At 37.0% G+C, this 23,239-nt stretch overlaps 1 protein-coding gene across 17 annotated transcripts in view; it reads left to right on the plus strand.

Annotated features, from left to right (window-relative positions):
• The first annotated feature begins 323 nt into the window (after positions 1–323).
• Positions 324–23,239, plus strand: part of fnbp1b (formin binding protein 1b) — a 42,640-nt gene continuing 19,724 nt past the window's right edge. For all 17 annotated transcript variants that reach the window (XM_087792001.1, XM_087792002.1, XM_087792003.1 and 14 more), the window contains exons 1-6: positions 324–465; positions 7,216–7,331; positions 12,949–13,005; positions 14,405–14,552; positions 19,934–19,996; positions 21,420–21,524. In XM_087792001.1, coding sequence (XP_087648127.1) covers positions 337–465; positions 7,216–7,331; positions 12,949–13,005; positions 14,405–14,552; positions 19,934–19,996; positions 21,420–21,524 — 618 coding nt within the window. In that variant the 5' untranslated portion in view covers positions 324–336. The remainder of the gene's footprint in view (positions 466–7,215; positions 7,332–12,948; positions 13,006–14,404; positions 14,553–19,933; positions 19,997–21,419; positions 21,525–23,239) is intronic.

The following is a 23,239-nucleotide window of genomic DNA, read 5'->3' on the forward strand; positions in this document are numbered from 1 at the left end:
GAACAATGGCTAATGTGTGTTAGCTGGCCCAGCAGGATTAATCCGACCAACAACAGCTTCTCATTGGGCGGTGGAGATGTTGCACTGCAGGTGTCGTAATGCGATTAAAGCAGTGTCATTTAATCAAGTTTTGTGACAATTCCAATTCTTTCTTGCTTTGTTTCGGTGGTGTCTGTTGTCTTTGATGACTCTTCCACCGCTTAACATCAGAGCACCGTTTCTGGACACGCAAAGAGGATTAACACAGACTGGAAACCGTCAGTTCAAGTTGTCTTCTGAGCTGCGTCGACGGATGTCCTGCTCCTCCTTTTTTGTTGTTTTTCGTAAAGTCTGATCATGTTGCGGAGGCGAAGTGAATTTAACATATTTCTGGAGAATGTCGGCTCTTTAAAATCTGAGGGAATTCAGCCAGGCACCTTTGAGGAATACGTGCAGTCCTTGCTGCAAATGAAGATGACCAGCACAGTGAGTAACCTTACAAACCTGAGATAGAGTGAACTATTTATGCTTATCGTTGCATTCATTTAACCATTGAATGCCGATAATCTATTAATCAATCAAACGGAAAATTATCCAGAACTTACATTATATTACATGTCAATATTGCAATAGCTGGGGTTGCATTGCTCCTTGAAATATGTAAACAATTAAATATTGCCATAAATGAAGGTGAAAAATCTCAAAAATATGGCTTATATGGTCATTAAACAAAAGTGCATTACATATCATGGAAACTGGTCGGATCATCAGTTCTGCCTTAGAAATGTGTGGCAGGATACACATTGACAGAAAAAGAGGCTTGTGGTTTTCTTAGCGTCATAGTACTTTAGAAACAAGTACAGTACTGCCTTTTTAGACTGTAAACAACAAAAGGCTTTAGTGTCCATCTTCCTGCAGTTAAGTCCCATGGGATTTCCAAGAGTTATGAGGCTCCTGCCGGAACAACCTTTAATGGTACTCTTAATGGTACTTGCATTTTATTGATGTATTTTTCAAAAACCTGTGTTTGAACTTCAGCTTTTGTTACCTTAATTATTTTATGCTATTTTAAATGTTCACCGCAAAAAAGAAATATATGTTAAAGGAAAAGACTACGATAGTTCACTCTATTCTATAAGTGTCTTGGTCTTCCCTCCTTTGGTCTACAAGTCTGGGCTGTACTGAGTATCTCTTACATAAATGCTCAGTCGTCTGGTATTTTGGGTTTGTCATTGTTGTGTGTCACAGAAAATTCCATGTACCTTATAAGATTTAGAACTCATCAGATGGTTTAAGGGTCATGTCTCATCGCGAGGGCCAGGAAATTAATGAGACCTTCCAGTAAATGTGACTCATGACGACACAGGATATGAGAATTCTCAGAGCTCTTTTGGGGGAAAGGGTGTAAGCTTGTAACTGTTGTAATGAGGCTTGGAGTAAGAAAAAGTAAAAGGAGAAGGATTTATGAGGACTAAACGTTGACCCACGTGCCTACACACCAACACATAGAATTCATGCGAGCCCAGGCAGGCGTTGTGTCTATAAATATCTTCTTGGCATGCAAACAAGAGCTATTTTGCCTAACATCTACTGAGACCTCAACAGCTGTTCATATTTTTGTAGGTAGGTTTGTTTGAGTCCCTGTAGTTTTCTTCTCTTCTTCCAAGGAATGTCTTTTTTACATTCCAGCAGATTGTCCTGATCATGAGCACAACCATTACTACAGAACATTGTCACAATTTTAAGTAAAAGTGGAACTGCATGAAGGTAGTTATACAACAGAATCAAAATAAAATAAGTTTTGTTATTATTTGGTTTATCTTATATTGTGTCTCAAAACAACGTAGAATATGTTAAATATATCTATGAATGATTATTGCTATTGTTTTGTGTTAACAATTTCTCCTCCCTGGAGGACGTGAATAGCTATGTGGCTAGATACCTATGCAGAGAAGTGAATTGACAGCATGAACTTCTTTCAGAAAAAGATCATAATAACAGATGCTGTTGGGACCACTGTCCATATTCCAGTGACATGGAGGCTATGCAGGCCTTTGGACACATTGTTTCAGCTTTCACTCTTGGACAAAGCCTGGTGTGTGTTCCACTGAGGGTTTGGTATCTCCCCCAAATATTTGTTCATGCTGCAGGACGCCCACTGTCAGTGCTGCATTGACCAACCTCTTGTCCAACAGTAACTTGTGTCTCACACACAAGCGGTGTCATGATCAGCGACCATGTTGATCTCAGCATGTTGATAAAAAGCTGCACATTTGTCCCGAGCGTTGCTTCAGTCCACAAGAATAGTCCAGTTCTTTCCGGACAGTTGGCTCTTTTTGTTGGTGATCTGAATGGACAGAACTCTCGTTAAGCCTCTCACTGGTGTTTTCTTTTCTAGTCCCTGACATAGTGTTGTCATGGCAGTGGGGATGATATGTAAGTGATAATGAAATGAATGAGGACACAAGGTCAAGGTCAGCAATCAAAGGGATTTCAGTCAGTAATTCTCAAATGTTGGACAATAGTGATGGTAAGTTAAAAGGTAAACATTGAATCTGCTTTTTTGGTGTCATCATCTCAGTCACCATGCTTAAGCTCTATTTATAATCCAAGTGTATTGACTGATATTTAGTGGTGATGCACCAACTCACCAACTACTAAAAGACCTTTGATGTTAGCATCTTAGTTATGAAACAATATCTCAGTAGCCGTGCCTCGGGCCCTCAGTGTGTCCACTCAAAAGACAAAAGCGTCTGCCTGTCACTTTGCTCTGGCCTCAGCTGAACATCTGTCCCTCGGGTCTTTCTGGAGCTGCTGCAGCGTGACATCTGCTTTTTGTTTTCTCAGCAGGTTTCCTGTCAGGGGCCTGGCTCTGCTGTCCACAACACTGACACCACGCCGAGTAGTTGCTACAATAACTCTAACATATAGTATATGGATCTTAAATACATTTTTTTGATCAGTATATTTTTCTCAACACATTTTGGTCACGTTTGCGTTTAAAGAGCCTATTGATTTTTCGTTTAATCCCTGGAGCCCCAAAGCTCAGAATTTAGTACTTGTGTCTTTAATGAAACAAGTTCCCTGGAGCGTTTAACTGCATCCAATTGATTAGTTCACTGCTCCCAAGTCACCATTTTATCACTTCACTTCTCTTGATTTTGATGAGTTTACAATTTTCTACAGATTTTTTCGGATGTCCAAAAAAGCTGAAACCACAAACTCTGTTGACAACAATCAGGGTTGTGACTCAATACATGGTATGCTAATATTAGTTGAGCTCATAATTAATCGGTACTCTGAGATTCCATGTTAAATGTGCATTAGTTCAGATTTACTGAAGTCCAGTGCATTAAACTGGACCATAAAATAATCCACAGCAGTTTATTGAGCTGGGAGGCCACGAGGTTGATCTGTAAACAACACAGAGTTTGTTTGAACTAAATATTATATTTAGTCTGCTTGTTCCTTCACCTTCTTTCCTGAATAAAAAGGAATATTTAGCTTCTTGTTGTATTTATTTTTCCTTATGTTCTACCACAATAGGAGATGTTTCCCGGGGGGAGCAGACCTCCATTTGAAATAACAAACAAAATGGGATTGGCTGGGCTCCCGTAGGCTTCGTGTCCTGATATAAAACAACTCAATCAGGTGTTGGGTTGTGTAGACAGCGAGATGAAAACAGAGATGAACAGAGGGGCCCATCCTACTTTGTGTTTATGTTGGCCGAATTTCATTTCATTTAAGGAAACACCAATGTTTGAGGTAGATAAATATTAATGCGAGGGCTGTTGTGCATCTGTGGAACTAGTTAAACCTTTCTGACATACAGAGGGACTCTGTTTGTATTGAGAGTGTCCTCTGGCCGAGAAACTCACAATAAATAATCACATATTTTGAAGATAAGGTAGTTGGAACATACCGAAAAGGTTTCCACAGTCTCGCTAACCGCTCACTCATAATGATCAGCCACTCATGTTTGGTTGAATGGACTTACCCAGATGGGTGGAACTCATTTTGTCAAAACATGAGGTGGATTCACTTTTAACTTGTTACCGGTGAAAACAAGGTCACAACTGATCTACTTAATTTTGGTTAATGAATGATTTTGAAAATGTAAAATATTTAAAATATCACTCGGAAAAATATTTAGCCTGACCTTGAAATGTGGCTTGCTATTGAAAGACTTCAGTGCTCCATCATTCTTTCATCATTCAGTTTTTTCTTGCACTCTGCTGCATTATTTATTTATTTAACCTCCTCTTGTAGGTTGATGAGTTTCCACACTAGAATCTGACATTTGAGAGCTCAGTGACTCATCACAGTATGGAAGATTCTATAAATCATATTCCTTAGATGAATGCCGTGATTACGTGGCCGTGGAAACTCTGGCTCTTAGCAGTGACTGTAGACCTGACCCCCTCCCCTAAAAATGTATTCCTTTCTCATGTAATCCCGCCCTCCCTGTCATCTCCAGCCCTTTGAAAGCCCTCCTCCCTCTCCCCCTGTCCTCCTCTGCCATCCCACTTATTCCACCTTACGCCTGATGGAGCATTAAGCCGGAGCGCTGAGGGCAGCCAGAGAATCACATTCAGAGTGCAAGTGGGCTGGAGCTCCGACGCTTCCTCCCTGGCTCCCCTGGATTCCAGTTTGTTCCAGACATAGAGGGATTACTGTGTTACAAGTGATCCTTTTGTTGTGGTGTGGAAGTAGCGGACACTTTACTCATCAACTCTCGGATTTCTGGGAAATGTCTTCTATTTTTGGATATCTTTACCTCCCAAACCTCTAACCTGGATTAGGATGTTTCAGAAGGGTATTCCCACTGTGGATAAGATGGTGCCCCTGCAAAAAAGGGTAATTTAAGTTGTGTGTGGAGGAGTGTGAGTCGCAGAAAAGGGAGGGTTCGATGTGAGAATGTGGCTGCAGTGAGGCATGCTGGTTATTGTCTGTATTGTTCCGAGCTGCTCATGAGAAGAAAAGGCTTCCAATGTGTTTTAACCAGGGTCTATAACAGAGTATATTGCATATCACCAATTCAGTAACAAACTCTCATCACTACATTACATGAACCTCCCGAAGTGTAAATTCAACAATTTGCTGCTTGATGTCTTTCCAGACCTTCACAGGTTGAAAGTTTATTCAGAACAATTAACTAAGTATCATTTGCAATGTGTTGTTTTTTGTGGATCCTGGTCATCTGATATCTACGTTTTGAAGATAACTAGGCTAACTAAATCATGTCATGTCGACTTAAGGTAAATGACATGTTTCACATGTTTATGTGAGTAAGTAAGTAAGTAAGTAAGTAATGGTTATTTCTAAAGCGCAATTCTAGACCAGGGTCTCAAAGTGCTTTAACAATCAAAAACAATACACAGTTAAAATATATACTATAAAAGGCCTATTAAATAATCTAAGATAAAGCAGAGAATGAATCATTTGAAGTAGAAATAATCTAAAATTAATAAAAATATATAGAAAATAAACATAAATAAGTCAAAGTAAAATCTTAATAATTGTATTTAATTTCAATAATTGAAGCAAATCCAAATCCAGAGTTATGCCTTTTTGGTGAATGCAAAGTGATTTTATGCTATTTAAAAATAAATTAATAAACAAACTCACAAAACAAAGGTTATTGCTTGAAACGTGCAACTGTGATGTTTTAATCTTGTCACATACTGCTGAGTAGCTCCTCTGTGTGTGTGAGTAATAGCTCATTGAAAGCAAGCAACAATGGCGGCAGGAAAAGTGCCGTTGCCTCATTGTTTCACTTGAGTGACCCGACTTCATCATCAGAGGTTGTGTTGGCGTCACAAAAACACTTCCTGCCTCTCAGAGGAAGACGGTCTCAGTGCTTATGTGATTAGAGCTAAAGTGTAACAGCTTGCAAAGCGAATCCTTTTGCATATAAAAAGAATGCCAGTGGATTTCTAAAACAATACTCCAAACATGGTTAATGACATGATGGGTGACTGTTGGAGCTTCATCAAGGTAGTTAATCCTTTATTATTTACCACCACTCTGCTATATCTTTTGTTAAAAGAACGTTGAGAACTTTCTAGTTCATTGCTTTGTGACATTGCTTTGGTTTGGAACCAGACTCCTGCCAACAATCCAAATTTGGTCAACGTTTGTTGGCACCTTCTTTTTGGACATCTTTGCATGTTACACAGCTCTTAGGAGCTCAACCTTTTCTTGCAACAGATTTCAGGACAAAGTATTCTTACAAAGCTACATTTTGTTGTATTCATGGAAGCTTTGAATTTGTTGCTGCACATCATTTGATTATTATATTTCAGTATCCTTTGTATGTCTATGATCAGTGCAATAGGGAATTACACATGGACAGGAAGTTGATGACAAGCTGTTGTAAACAGAAAACATCAACAATTACCCTTCATATTGCCACAAAGGTTATTGACTTTATTAGAATATTTACATTTACTATTGTGGAACATAGAGTTACACAGAAAACAATAAATAACTATTGGACATAATAATACATTGCTCTGTACCATTGGTTCAATCTTTATTTTTACAAAATGACGATTGCTGAGCTGAAATCTATCATATATTTCCTCATGAAGAAATCATATTTAATAAAAATAGGCTTGAGATCATGTTTAGCAACTGAAAGTCACCTCTTAAAAAAACAAATTTATCGCACATCTTGTCACATCGCTTTGGTTTTGTGGTGATAACTATTGCTGCTCATCAGTTTTGAGAATAGAGTGAAGAGTAAAAACCTAAAAGCATTTTAATCAAGATAATTTTAAGAATACGATCATTGTCTTTTCTGATCAATACCGCCCACGTCATCAACTTGATTTTGTCCTTTTTCTGTTTTTAATTTTTTCAACTGGTCAAGCAGTTGTTGTTTTTTTTTTAAATTGTAATGGCCATGTGTTTAATTTCTCTGAAGGAAAATTTAGTTTAGCATTATTTTATTTTTATTCATTTACTTTTAAAGCCTTTGACTTTACTTGTGCCAGTTACATATTTTCTATTTAAATATTTTCAGTTTAATTATGGTCTTCATAAATATAAACTACATACTGAAGTATGAATTGCAATGTGAAAAAAGTTATGTTGACCTAAAATATAGGCCATATACAATTTTACTATAAACATTCCTAATGTTTTTCCACCATTTTTGTCTGCACTGTTGATCAATGGTAAATCTTCTTATTTTCGTCAATGTTAATATCTTCTTATTGTCTTGCTGTGCAGGATCAGTTCGACAACTTGGAGAAGCACACTCAGTGGGGGATCGAGTTTGTGGAGAAGTACACCAAATTTGTGAAAGAGCGGTCGGAAATTGAAGCCAGCTATGCAAAACAAATTAGGTAAGTGACTTCTTTCATTCATGCTACCAATTTGATGACAAACTTAATGGTGCTGTCGAGTGAAACAGAACAGTCAAACCAGAAGATATTTAGTGATTTTGCAATTATGACTTGTGTGTTTATTTTTAATGTTTTTTAATGGTGTACAGTAGGGCTGTGTATTGGTTAGAATCTTGCAATACGATATGTATCACGATACAGGTGTGACGATACAATAAATTGCGATACTGTAAGAACAACCATATATTGTTTCTTTTAAAGAAAAAACACCTTTTCATGCTTTTATAACAAAGAAATGAACATGTCCTTTCTCTAATCAAATATGAAAGTGCTTCCCAAAGAAAAAAAATGTAAACTTGAATTAACAATGCACAATGAAGTGCATTAATAGTCTCAAACAACCTGGAACAATGTGCAATACCCTGTATCTGACAGTGTTTCATTTAATTTAAACTTTGTTAAAAAGCCAAAAGGAGTTCAAACACCAGCTTTAAAAGCTGCTAGAGCCTGGGGTATCCTCTCGTTTTCACTCATTGCTGCCAATTAGCTGGTTATGTTGTTACTTTGGCACAGAGGAAATGATGAATGTTACTAACTAGTGGCCAGAGGTTTAATTGCACCACACAAATCAATAAACGCTGTGAATATTGTTTATTGTATAATAAAACATTGAATAATTGTAATTTATACACATATCATTGAAATATAAGCTAAAAAATAACTTTGAATTTGAAATAAAATGTTATTTCAAAGGTAAAAATAAAATATATATATTATTATACCTTTTTTAAATATCGATACATAAAACTATCGCATTATATCGTTATATCAATATTTTCTTACAGCCCTAGTGTACAAAGGTCCTTTATTAATTATTCAAATATTAAAATACATGTTGAACCCTCAGCGGTGCTGCAGGATATATTGCTGCTAAATAGGTATCAGGGGCTTAATGTTCAGTCAACCCTATTGAAATTATGGTTTTCGCAGTTGCAAGTAGGTTATTGTTTTCAACAATAAAAAAATTAAACTGAACAACTTATTACATTGATTGATTTGTATTGTCTTCTCGTTATTTGCTATTTTGTTCTGTTATTTGTTTTTTTAATCTGGGATTTTTGTCAGATGTCAATTAAACAGTCCACTTGTAACTTTCTTTTGAGGAACTGAGTTTTTTGTTTAGTCATTTGTTGTCGTTTTTTGCACTTGAGGGCAATCATCGTTTTGTCAAGCTTCTTATAATATTAGACACTGGAGTGTTTTAAGACAACACTGACCTCCATGTGTAGGAGGGAACTTGTAGTTATAAATTAGCGATGACATTGTGAACGGCAGTTTCCATGGCGATGCTCTCGGTAGAATAAATGCTAATATAGATTTGAAGCAGAGACGTGAAGGAAGTCATGTTTCCACTCAAATCTAAATCTGCTGTTGCTACCGGCTTGCATGGTCTTGTTGTGGGGGAGGGGGCGGAGTCTGTGTTACCATAGGGACCACGAGGTATCAGCATTATCAACCCCAGGTCTGACCTAGATATTTTACCCTCCAGTGTTGGGCACCCCCCACGACCCTACCCACCCCGCCTGCTCCAACTTACGCACTGTTGTGAATGATTTCCAAAGATAAGTGCTGTGCGGAGATGATCCGTCTGTCGCGACTTAAGCTCGACAACACAGTAGGAGACGGAGCCCACCGACAGTCCTTGTTTAAGAGCTCCTCCAATATGGCTAAAGCTCTAAGTATTGACCCCGGCACGCCTAAGTTCAGAGGGACCCACAATCTGCACTGCAACCCCCGCTCACAAATCCGATCAGAACACACTTCTCTCTTTTGAAGTCAGCTTGAGATAATAGGACTACAGACTGTGTTTACATGCACACATTACCCACAATTCCTATGAAATCCTTCCATTTAAACAGTTGGGGATTAAATGTGGACACACTTGCGGTAATTTTCCCCAAGTTGTAGTAACAGATGAAGTGTTTTTTTAAAAGTACTTTTTGAATCATACTTTGGTTGAAAATAATATTTAGTATTGTTTTTATGGAAATTTGTTATATCTGTTTTCTGGTGAATTGTAAAAGATATATTTTTAGACCCTCTGGTCTGACAGAAAATAGGCTTTGTTAATGTGCGGCATCAACAGGTGAAGAAGCCTGTGCCCTCTCATTGTAAGTGAATTTACAGAGAAGTCATTTTTCACTTTATATGAGTTGAAGATGATGAAACAAAATGTGAGGATGATTGGAGAGATCTCCAATTCAACTGAGAACCTCACTATATAGATGAGCATTTTCATGAGAATCTGACAGACTTTGATGCAGAAATGTACAACTACATCTTTAAAACTAGTTTTGCAATGTTAATGATTATTGTGGAATATGTAAAACACACTCAGGTTGAAGTTGAGGTGAACCAATATTTAGATCTGAGTGAAGACATTTTTATTTGCGCTGACTCTCTCCATTGATATAATTTAAATGTAGAGGACTATTATATAAACATATGCTGGTAACAAAAAAGGTTATCACTTTAACTTGTCTCACCCCATTTAATTAGAATGCAGCATCATATGTCCTGCAAATAAGGAATATAACAACAAGTAGACGGACCAATTAAACATCTCTCCCAATAAAATCTTGACATTAGAATCCGAATCAGAAACTTTTCATTGAAACACTGATTTTTTTTTGCGGTGTCAGTACAGAATAAAAGAATGAAATAAGATAATACACTTAAAAAGCAATAGAAAAACAGAGGCAAGCACCAAGACAGCCATTCTGAGTTGCCTATTACTTGTATGAGTGAAGATTTCATAATCAAGTCATTAAACAATGTCAGATCTAGCTGTCTGAAGTCATGTGTATTCTTCATTTTTACAACATCAAATGTGATATTTCTGGTTAGTTACTTTTGTACACAACATTATTTGGTAAAAGATGTGTTTACGGATTCACCTGCATTTTAACATGCACATTTGGTAAAATAATTTAAACCACGTAGTCCAACATTTCCTTTAGAACTTATGGTCAGGAGGCCAAAAAGAGTAATTATAACACAAAAAGGAAACAAGTAAACAATATAAACAAGAAAGCAGAAAAACAAACAGATGTTTAAAAACCATTTAAACTTGACAGAGACAGAGTAAATAATATAAATCCTGTCACAAAATAAAAAAAAGATAAATATCCCATATGTCTCTTGAGTCACGAAAAAGTTGACTAAAAGTAAAAAACTAAAGTTGACTTCATCAATGAGTCAACATTGATAAAACTAAATAATTGCCAACAGTAAATAATATGAAAATGTGCTACCAAAGTTGACTTATGTCAATCTTTTGCTTTCTTTGTAAAAAGAATAGGAAAATAAACTGTCACAAAGTAAACTAAAAGAGTCACAAAAAAAGGCACAAAAAGTACAGTGGTATAAAAAGTTATTTACAAGTCTTGGGATGCTTTTACAGACGTTACTCCTCAACTAGCTCATTACTTGTGGATGTTTCTTAGTGTAGGAATCAGAAACTTTCATTGCCAGTGTTGTGAACACAACATGTGCATCTTTGCATTGGCAGTACAGAAAGACAACACAAAAATATGAACAAGTCTTTCCTAATAAGATTGTAGTGTTTAGACTCCCTGTGTCCTCTTTACCTTTGAAGCTCCTTTATAATCAACTTACCCTGTTCAATTAGGTTTAATCCAACCAGCACACTTCCCCTATAGCAAATAAACCCCTAAACGCTGCTAGGGTCTGTTTACCGTTTCTTTTCTTGTCCTCTCATTTTATTTAACTGAGTGTTTTTCTGACTCTGTGATCATATCTAACATGGTTGACCAAATACATTTTTTAGAGTTCCCAGTTTGCTAGGTCCACTTGAGATGAAGACTCCTGTTTCTAACAAATATATCTTGCAATTACCCATATATTTTTACCTTATCTGTTTTCTCTCTCAATAAAACCTATTACAATATTCTTTTTATTTACATTTAAAAAATCAATAATAATTTTAGAATGTCAATGTTTAAGTTGACTTTAGAATCTACTGCTGGGATCATAATACTATAGGCGAGTTGTAATTTGTCCATTAGCTGCTGAGCTAAATTGTTGCTTTCAACTGCTCATCTATTTACATCCCATAGTAGCAGCAGCTCTAATCCAATGATAATCCTCCTCCATTGCATTGATGAAAAACTCCACAATGCCTCCGTCTAGTCGACTATTTATCGCCCCCTCCCCCAATCCCAGTCTGGTATAATCCATAGGACCCTGCAGTGGAATAAACTCCCGCCAATACCAGCGAGGGGCTGAGGGTGTTAAAAATGTGTGTCAAATATTCTATTCCAGAACGAGGCACGCCTGTCTAATTAGCTCCAACCGAGAACACTTCCTCCTCAATATGTTAAGACGATAATTGAATGTGTCCACGAGTGATGCATTATGACCTAGAGATGAGGGTGAGGAAGTGACACAGATCTGCCTAGCAACAGACTAAACAACACAAGGGACCAGATGTGTGTGCGCTTTGTGGGATAGTGGGTCGAGTGACAAAATCTCACATGATTGCAACACATAGATTATTTATTCCAGACAGAAATTTCTTAAATTAAATATACACAGAGAGACAATAATGAAAAATTCAGAGTCGTGAAGGAACTTTGCCTGTTGTTAACATGAGCTTTGACCTAAATCAAGTTTAGTTTACTTTTCTTTATCTTTACTGTCTTTTGATGTTCTAAGAATCCATTTTCTATGGATATTATGTTGAATAATAATAATAATAAATAGTATTATATCTTGCAGCTATAATGTTCATTTGGTGTTTTTTTTTCATTTTTAAGACTTGTTAGCAGCTTTATATTCTGTACATTGTTTTTAATTTTATTGTAGCAATGAATCCTTATTTACCGTTGGTATTCTTTAAATTGATTTTTAAAAAGATTGCAGAAAAGAGACATGGAAAAAAAAAATTGGCACATAGAATGATGAAGATGAAATAAAATATGATGATGATAAAAAAATGTTTTTAATGTATGTATTATTATTTTAATTTACATAAAATATGTACTAATGCATGTTTTTGCTTTTTCTTTGCCAAAACGGAGAGCTGAACTAATTCATAATGATGGGAAGATGGATACGATTCAGAAAAATGAACTCAGTTTATGACATAATAAAAGACACACAGCTAATGGAACTAGGAATTTAGGCAAACAAAAAATACTTGGTGAATTTTCAATGTTAATTGAACCCTTCAGGGAAAATGATCTTCTCAGCTCTGAAAATATCAAAAGAATTTTAACTTAACCTCATACTAGCCAAAAAGGACTCCTCAAATGTTACGAATCTGATGACATCTTCATCTACCATCTGCTCGCCTCGTGCTACTGACACAACCAGAGTCAAATCAAGGCCACATAAGGAGCACTAGCTTCCTCTTGGCTGCTCTGTGAATAATCCAGTGATTTATGACATGATGGTCGAGGAGCACTCTGCTGGATGAGATGGTGTAGAGGATGAATGGTTGGCAGATATAGATGAGGAAATATGAATTGGACACATGCACACTATGATGTATAGTATATGAGATGGTCATGTGGCATTGTTTCTCTGTTCACAGGAATTTATCAAAGAAATATCAACCCAAGAAGAACTCCAGAGAAGAAGAAGAGAGCAAGTAAGTAAAAAATAAAACTGACTCTGATGTCATCAATCCGGTTTTATAACTTATGACACATACATCATAGAAACTCTTGATTGTGTCATAGCAGGTCAGGTTTTTTTTCAGATTTTAGTTCAGCTACATGCCTGGACAACTTTAGAAAACTGAGAACTGATATTTTAACATCCTTAATAACCTTGTGCATCTATTCTACAGAGTTGATATATAGAGGCTTGTGCCTTGATCTTTCCAAAGGCGAGTGTATTTCCAATGTTTGGTATAGTCTGTATATATAATAAAGTGCAGAATTTCTATTCTATTCTATTTAGATTTTTTTCATTTTATTATTTTATTTCTGGGTGTTTTATTTGTGGTATATAGCTCTTACTGTTGTTTAAACCGAATTTCCCCTTGCGGGACAAATAAAGGATTTCTGATTCTGATTCTGATTCTGATAGTCTGGTACTTTAGGAACTCAAACATTTATATGACTTTTGGAAGAACGTTCCCCCTCCTGGGACTGAATTTCTGAGGCCTGTTTTCTGAAGCTTTTCAAAGATGTAAGCGTGTCATAGACATTAACCTTGAACGAGACAAAGCATTTGAGAAACCTGAACGAAGATCTTAGCGTTGCTAGTTTATGGCCTTCAAAGAAAAAAGTGCTTTAGAAGCTTGAGCACCTCAGAGGCCTCATATGCAAGCACAAGCGTCTATGAAGTGCACCAAACTTGTCTTCTGAAGTTCCACCCGACTGTCCCAGAACGTGTTTTATGGAGGGCATTAGTTAAGTAACAAATTAATCATTTCTTTACAAAAGCAAGCAAATGTTATTCTGTGGGAAATTACATTCTTTTCTTTTCAAGAAGCATTTTTTTTCTCTACAGAGACGCTAACAAAGTAACATTTAGAGGCGGAAATGACTGCAGCAATGACCCAATCTCTGCCTGAATAAGGAATCTTTTGAAAACAGGCTCTACTGGGGGCTCTTTTTGTACCAGTGCCGGATTCGTTACCCTGTAGACACTGTAATAGAAATGGTGCCAGCACTGAGGATTTGGCACATAACTAGGAAGTCTTCCTAATGGGCAGACACTGTATTGATCACATCATAACAACAGTGCTGGACAGAACTATGTATTCAAGCTACTCTTTCACATTCTTCATTGTCTAATGATCCTGACAAAAAAGTTATGTGTTAGTGGAATACTTAAAATAAATAATGCGGCCAAAAAAAGTGTGGAAACTACACAGAGGCAGTCGTAAGTTTTATTAGAGTGATGTGGGCATAATTGCTGGCAAATGCGTGTGAAGCCCATGATGAGTGAGTAAATGCTTTCGAGGGATAGAAGCTTTGTGGTGACTCAGATGTTCTTTTCATGCTGACAAGTAATTAAAAATCATCGCTTTCCTTCAGATACACATTCTGTAGAGCATTCCTGATGACGCTCAACGAGTTGAACGACTACGCCGGACAGCACGAAGTCATCTCAGAGAACTTGACTGCTCAAATCATCGTAGAGCTTTCACGCTACCTGCAGGAGCTCAAGTCGGAGAGGAAGTCGGTAAGTGAAGTTATTGAGTTGTTTCTGACGAAGAGTGTCAGAAGCCTGAGCCTGCTCTGCTTCCCCTGGGCTGAGGTCATCGCTCAGTAAATATAGACATACTCGAGTCCTCACCAGATGAGCAGAACGTGTCAGACTCAGTTTTTTTTTTTCACAAACCAGCCTTTCATTTACCTTGTTGGAGACACCACATACACTGAGACTACATGTTGAGGTCACTCTTCTTCATCGCATCAGGGAACCATTTGTAGCAACGATTCAGCGACTGCTGAGACATCAGAGATGGAGCATAGTATTATAGAGGACAGTCGTGGAAGCACAGCTGAGGGAAGTGGAGTGGAAAAGCCAGAGAAGAGAGCTACAGAGCAAACATCTGGTCACTACTGGTGACATCAGAGCCGCTGTCACGGTAACTTCCAGAAACAAAACATCTGGAGTTGCCATCAGAGATCAATGCTGATTTGAAGCTCAGTGGAAAATACTTGTAATGAGACTATCAACATTTTTGAGCAGCCTTCAAACCACTTCTGTTAGCATGTGTTGTTTATGTCATATATTCACAGTTGTATTTTGGATTTTCACCTCAGGTACAAAGATACGTGTCCAAGCCAGAATATCTAAATATTTAAATCTGTCCCACTCCCGTGTTTTAATTTGCAAGACACGTGTGCCAGAATAATCAGACATGAGGGTCATACAGAGGTCATGTCTCCTGCCCCACTCCTGTGTGTATTTAGGCTTTTAGAAGTCATCAAAATGAAGAAGCCAAATATGAGAAAGTAATTTTATAGTCACTCTTTCTGTTCCCCAGAGTGAGCCTCATGCTGAGAGCAGCGTGGGGCCACATGAGAGGTGAAGCTGAGAATGTTGTCTCAACAGGTTTTAAAAGAGCCGATGTGATTGCTTTTACAAAAACAGGGCCACAGCTTGATATTTCCTGGTTCTGGGGAGTTTCAGAGAGAGTATGTATGTTGTCATAACTGCTCATTGTATCACAGCTGACAGACATTATGGTTCGAAAAGTGTGAAAAGTGATGAAACTGGACAAAATATTGGTTAAATCATAAATAGCTTACTGACTTAATATCAATTAGTAGTTAATTACAAAAAGAATATACTGAGTAAACAAGTTAAGATCTAAATTGAATAAAAACTGTTTTTTAACAGTATCGAATGCTACTTGAAGTTCTGTGTTTGCCAAAGCTATACTTGTGCCAGTACAGCACTATTCCAAACTGTGATGAGTTGGAGGGTTAATAGATGGTCTAAGTCTTCCTGTCCTGCACATGTGCTGAGGAATCACAATAAGCTGTCTGCTCAGCAAAGTTCTGACTCGACAATTGCTGGACTTTAAGACATGTCATCTGATCTAATCACAATGGATGAAGACACAATGTAGACCTCTAAGGTTGTCTCACGTCAGCATCTCTATTTTACTTTTATTATCTATCCTTTACACATATTAAATCTTAAAACAAGAAGGGGTGTTCTTGTCACACACTGTTACCATGACTAATGTAGTGGAAAGAAAATATATTAATAGAGTTTTTCATGAGCTGACTGTAAAGAGAAGTGTGGCACCAGCAGAAACGTCAGCTAACTAATGAGTTGAGTATATCTTCAAGTGGGGTTGCCAGCAAATATTGACCACAATCTTTTGAAAGGAAGATAAAAGTCACAACCACACAATTGATGTACTTCTTCTATTATTGCAGTGTACAGTGAACTTTAGTAGAATTTAGCAAGGCAGGGAAGTCAGTAGTTTGTTCAGATGAGGTGGTATCAAATATGGATTGTTTATTATTATTAATTTAACACCCAAAATAAATTGACACTGGTTTCAAGAAAACCAATCTTTATTTTGAGATTTTGAGACAGCCATTGGTTAAGGTGTAACGTATACAATGAAATACTTAAAAATGCATCTAAAGGGATTTATACACGATGATCCCAATATATATATATATATATATATAGTAACATATGTATCAAGGTGTGTTTGTATAGTTAATTGTTTCCACACATGCTTATTTGGGTATATATGATCATTAACAGACTAGTGTACCATGAAATACGTCCTAATGACAAATGTATTTGTAATGTATGGGTAATACATTTACTGAAAGGGACCTACGATCAAAGCTTAGATCATATAGTATTCCTTTATTATATTACACCTTTTCAAAGCTCTTATTGTAAAGTACTGCATATACCAGAACTTTGATTGTAGGTTGACCCATGAGGTTATGTTGTATTTTGTGTATATATGACCATTTAGCAAATTGTGTGTCCCATGCTAGTTGACTAGATTGTACACTTCTTTAAAGGACTTGTGTGTTGGGATGCATATTGTGTACCACCTATCAAGGTATATATCTTGTTGCTACAAATGTATTGTGTGGATCAAATGATGGCCACCTTAAAAGTTATTATTGTAACTAAAAATCCATGTGTTATAACAGTGTCACATATATTTATAAATATTTCTGTCCTTGTGTTACACCCTGAGAGAGTTTTGAGTGTTCCATGTAACACCCTCTTCAACTAAGTTGGTGATATGTTAAAACACAGGTTGACAAATGATGATTCATCCAATCAACCTTTATCTCAGTCTGCCAGGAAAAGACGTTAGTGGTGGTAGTTTTAACAATGAGTCAAAGTTCTCAGTGTACATTTTAGATATGACTGGAAGAAACGTTCTCTTCATTTACTAACCATGCTAGTTTCTAATTTGCAAACCACAGTGTTGTTTGTTACTTTATTTGCATTGACGACTGGGTAGGACCTAGAGTGTTTACTTATTTTTTTATGAAACCCCCCATAAAACGGCTTGTCCATAGGTATGTATGAGGTCCTTATAAAGAATTATAAAATACTGACTACTTTACATTCAACGGAATTCATGATAAACACTGTCATTACTGATTTATATGGTAAATAAAGTAATCAAGAAGTAACAATAAGGAGTCATTTCTAAATGTCTAAAATGACTTAAATCTTGGTCCGTTATTGAAATTGTTGCTGTTTTTTCTTACTGTTATTGGTGGGTGTTCATGCGGCAGGACCCTGAGTCTCACAGGGGAAATGCTACATATTTCTTATCTTTTCTGGCGGACACAAGGCAGATGCTGGGAAGTTGAGGTTGATAAGAGTGGCATTGTCATGGGAAGGTCACACTCACATTTTTTTTTCTTTTGAAGTGCAGTTGTTTCCGGACTTGAGGCGCTTCTTGAATACTGAATCATGTGACCCCCATGTTTCAATTAATAATTATTAATGAATGAATTCATTTGAGTAATCTACAACATCTTCTTTCTACCCTAACTGTGCCTGTTTAGGGTTGCTTGAAGTTTCGAGACACATTTCAAAGACAATGATCTCATGATTTATTTGCTGGTCAAAACAAACCATACAGTCTCACTTTGTGCTCAGTTAGGGGAAGTGACAGTGCAGTTTATTTATCTAGACCTTGGTAAACACTGTGGCAGGAAAGTGTGTTTTTGTTTCTATGGAGACAAACCTTTGCCTAAGATACTTATCTTCTTTGATCTTTTTTTGATTGGTAATTATTTTAACTGTTTAAAAGATTTACACTGTCGGCTGTTGTTGAAATACTTCCTCTGGAGTGTTGTTGCACTTCCTTTTTGCGCAAAGTTTTGGGGAAATTCAGGAAATGAGAAGTGCTGGCCACAGAAACACATTCAAATCATAATTTTACAAATAATACTCACACTGATGTTAATAAGGCTTTTTTAGCCACATCTGGAATAATTTGCTAAACTTTCTATTTTTGAAAGGTACTTGTTTGTTTCTTAGGTTTACTGGGTTTGGACGCCCCCTTAATAAAAAGCCTTCAAAATCATATACTACCATTACATTAAGAATGAGCTGATCTGTTCTGAGCACCTAACAACTGTATTGTTTCTCTCAAAGGATTTTTAATATCTTGAAAATGAAAAGATTAGTATTATTTTTTGCCTTTGCACAACTGATCAATGTGAGGTCAGCTCCGATATGGGGAATTGTGTGGAAAGGTGCAACTTCCTTTGAAATTTACGTAATTCTGGTCTTAAAATGTCTCCATCTGTGTCTGCGATGCTCATTTGTAGTCTCAAGTGATGAAACGTAGAAGGCGGAAAGACTGTTGGCGAGCAGAGACATCAATATTCCACTCAGCCTCTGCTGTCTGGCAACACTCCTTATTCACAGTCACATCGACTTCTTTCATTCTGACTTCTCACAGGTTCCTTTAAAAGTTTGTCAGACATTAAGGCCCTTATTAGGTTCAACAAAATGCCCATCAACAGTGCCAAAATGCCCTGTGTCTGTCTGAAGATTGGAACATTTCCCCTGTTTCCTGGTTTTATCTCACACTGTGTCGAGTGAGACATTGTTGTTGCCATGTCAACCTTTGTTCTGACTTTCTCTTTTTTTTTTTTTACATCTGACCTGAAACTACACCTTTCCCCTTCTTGCCAAAACTGTTGTTTTAATAGTGTCGCTATAAATCATGGAATATATTAATCATTAACATTTCCAAAAAAAGAAAGAAAAAGATAAAAAACTATACACTAAACACTATAAATGTAAATGACATGCTATGTACAATAGAAAGTAACATAAGATGATCGTAAAAAATGCATGTTTTTTAAAATTACACATTTGTTTTTGTTTATACACCAATACAACAATTTCCCCTTTTTTTAAATGTATATTTGTATATACTTTGTTGAGATACAAGTATATTGAAATGTGGTAAAATGTATAAAAATACACAATTTTATTTTGCAAAGTTTTAAATGTATAGAGTTATAAATATCTCAGCTTTACATTCTAAATTTTGGTGCAGTTATCATTACATACTAAATATTTTTTGAGTGTTTAAATATTTTAGATACTGTATATTAGAATTTAGGAATCCGTTTAATTTACACTATTATTAAACCAATTTAAAGAATAATTAATTGACAAGTACAATATCTTAACATCTTATTCAGTATTTATCTTTACATTTTTTTGTGTATAAATTTAAACATAATAATGTCATGTCATGTAGTTAATGCAGACATTAAGAATGATGGAATAAATCATAAATGATTGAAGGTACTCATCAGCCTTATTAATAATGTAATATTAAAAATAAAGTTCAAATTATTAAAATATTGTGTTCATTGTTAATCATGACAAAACTACATCTGCACTAACACTAACATTTTCATCGGAAGTTCATATTCAATTTATGCATCTGCAGCCATGTGACTATTTTTATTCGACCTAAACTTTTCACAAGTGTTGAATTATCAACCTTCTTCCCAATCTAGGTCAAACACACCTGCTCTCTCTTACCGTGCTACTTTTCTAACTTGTACTTCTCTCTGCAGTACTTCCACGATGGCCGTAAAGCACAGCAACACATCGAGGGCTCGTGGAAGCAGCTGGAATCGGTGAGTGACACTGTAGATCTAGAACATGATAGTCAAATCTGATCAAATCTGAAATCACACGCAAGCTCTGCAGACACGGTGTGGTGACATCTGAGACACCTACATGTTCTTGGCAGATTCAACTGAAATAAAGACACAGCTGCTAATGATGAATAAAATGATTAGTTTTCCTTGTTATTTTTCCTAGAATAATAATAACTTAACATTACGGCATCAAGCACTTCTACTTTAAATAATGAAAATGCTTACTGCCAGGCAACACAACAGCATCGACCTTAGCAACTGTTAGGACTAATATTTTTGTATGGATATACATCACAATGGAATCATTTAGATTGGAATATAATTATATAGCAATGACCGTGGCATTGTTGATTCCCACATAACCATTATACTCCTTCATGTCAGTGGGTTGGAGACTGCAATTCCATTCTTTTCCACCATGGCTCAAGTACCAAGGGTACCTTTTCAAGCCTCTAGGAAGAAAACAATACAGTAAAAAGTCAAAAGTAAGCCAAGAAGAGCCTTCCTCACATGTTGAGGCATGACTGACGCTCTAGTTTTCTCGACAGTGGACAATGTTTAATCTTCTGTAGTGCTCCTTTAACTGAAGTAAAACTTCTTAAGTAAGCAAGTACCACAACTATAAACCACTGACTTACAGTCACCTTAACTAGCTGAGATTGACTCAAGCAATTCCGTAACTTGTAAGAAAAATTAAATACAGTTTTTCTTCTAAAATATTTGTTCATGAATACAGATAAAAGGTGTCAGTTATATCCAAAAAAACACACACAAGAGCTATCAACTGCCTGTGTGAAAAAACCTGAAAATAAGTTTTTAAGAAAAGTTTACACTAGACTCCATTCTTATCTCTGCTTTGTCCTTTCCATGAGGCAGAGGAAGAGCGAGCCACATAACTGCCTTGTCCTCCTCTGCCTGTGTGTGTACGTTCAATGATGCCATTGTGTGTGTGTCGTAGAGTCCAGAGTGCACACTGACCCCACAAACACTGATTGTTCGCTCCCGGGGGTCGACAGTGGGTTGGATGAATGCTTGTTTTTCTCCACACAAATGGGCACTATGGGCATTTGTTTCATCTGCGGGCTACATGGCTGCGATCGTGACATCAAGTGACCTGTGTCGCACACTGTACCGGGCAAGCAGTTGACGTGACGTGCTCGGCCCATGTGTTGACGTCTTGAGTGTTTATGTAAAGGGCATCACACTTTCAATGTATGTGTTGTTTGAACGTTAGTGCTCCCTCTACAGGTGAGGATTGGCGTAGCTAAAGCTTACTGTGACATCGGCAAGCAAAATAAAATATTGACTATACAGTGAATAATTCTGTCACAAAATTACCTGCTCTCTCAAGAAAACATCTGGTTTCTAACCCTTTTATACTGTTGTGTGTCTGCTTCAGTGTAAGAGGAAATTTGAGCGGGACTGCAAAGAGGCAGACAGAGCGCAGCAGCACTTCGAGAGGATGGATTCTGACATTAATGTGACGAAGGCTGACGTGGAGAAGGTACGTGTCATCTCGGTCATGTGTCACCGATCACCATGCTTGTCCTTCATGTCTAGTGCACACATACACAAGCTTACACACACAAATCCTTCTAGCTGATTGCATGGCCTCTCTCCCTTCTTCTTGTCACTTGTTATTTTATTAAAATGTATGAGCTTCTTAATGTCTTCTGGTCTTATATAATCTATACTCTGATTCCTCATGGTGATTGTGTGTGTCAGAATCACATGATTTGTGGAGTTTTTTGTGTATGTAAGCTCTTGTGATCCTTCTCTATTAAGGCAATATAATTCATGTACGAGTCATTAAAAAAAACACAATTTCTTCAAATAAAATGTTTTGAATGAGTCAATAGTAAGAAAAAATCAAAGTAGACAATAATAAAAATTAGTAAATACTTTGCTCTCCAGAAAACAGTGAATCAAAACCTAAAAATAGTAACCAAACTTTTCCATAAAAAGAAAATGTAAAGAAAGAGATTGATCTCATGTCCTCTGGGTGCCTGTGCTCATGTCCTCCTTTCTATCAAACCAACCATGTGGTGATCATCAGGTCCACAGGAGTCTCGGTTGTCACTGATGTCATTTCCTGTTTGCTGTTTAACTCCTAGCCTTTAACCCACACAGCTCTCACGTCCGCACGGCTTGTGGGTCAGCAGCGCATGCTCACGCCGCTTCCTCAGCTGCTCAGACCAGTCTCATAGTCAGACACGATTATTATGCAGATCAGTGCTGGAGAAAAGGCTCTTTCTTACTTCGGACATGCAGCCAAACATGACAATGAGCTCTGGCCGCCGCTGGCTGCTGCAGACTCACAAGTAGAACGTTGTGTCTTTGCAGAAGAGTTCACCCTCACAGCTGTGTTTTTGCTCACAGTTTATGTAAAGTTATAGTGTAAACATGATGTTGGTCTGACAGATGCTGTTGAAACTGGACTGTGAATGACGACTGTGATAAATGATAGATAAACAGTAGAGTAGAGAAATGGACAAAAACAGCTTCACTTGAGAATGACCACTATTAGGAGGAGATATATGTAAAAGTGAATTAAAGCAACCATGGAGGAGTATTAGTCATAAATACTCTTAATAGCACCTAACATATACAACATTTTCAACAATAATGGCTTCTTGGTGTGGAAACAAGTTGATTTATTCTTCAGCGTAGGTTTCACCTTGACCCAGAGCTTCACCCACTCACATTTTTATTGTTTGAAATAAAAATATACTCCGACAAAAGTAGCAAATATGTGCTCTTCCCTGAAACCTCCTCCAGATCTCTTGGCGTTAATGTGGTGTTCCCAGATCAAATGAGAGATATATCTCCTGGGACTTGATGAGAACCTCACTAGGGAGGGATCCATGAGATAACCTGACTAGATGCTCAAGACACCTATATCATTAGGAGCAGACTTTGAGCCAGTCTTTCCTGGTCTGATCTGAAGCCTTTCAATGTTTAGGAGTGTTTAGACAACCTTCATCCCAGCTCCTTGTGGCAGCTGTGGGCCATGAAACGTTTGACCAGAATATATTTTGAAATGTAAAACGGCAAGAAATTGCCACGTGTCTTCTCTTGTAAAGTACAGTTGAGGTTATGTGGGTTTTCACTAAAACTTGGTGCAAAACCTCTAACTGTTTCTCATGGCAAACAAATCCCTCAATTTGAGGTTTGAAATCACTTCTCATGCCTCGAATCCAAATTCTTCAGGGAAGTCCC

Source organism: Callionymus lyra, chromosome 5, assembly GCF_982586985.1.
Source record: "Callionymus lyra chromosome 5, fCalLyr1.hap1.1, whole genome shotgun sequence".
Lineage (NCBI taxonomy): Eukaryota > Metazoa > Chordata > Actinopteri > Syngnathiformes > Callionymidae > Callionymus > Callionymus lyra.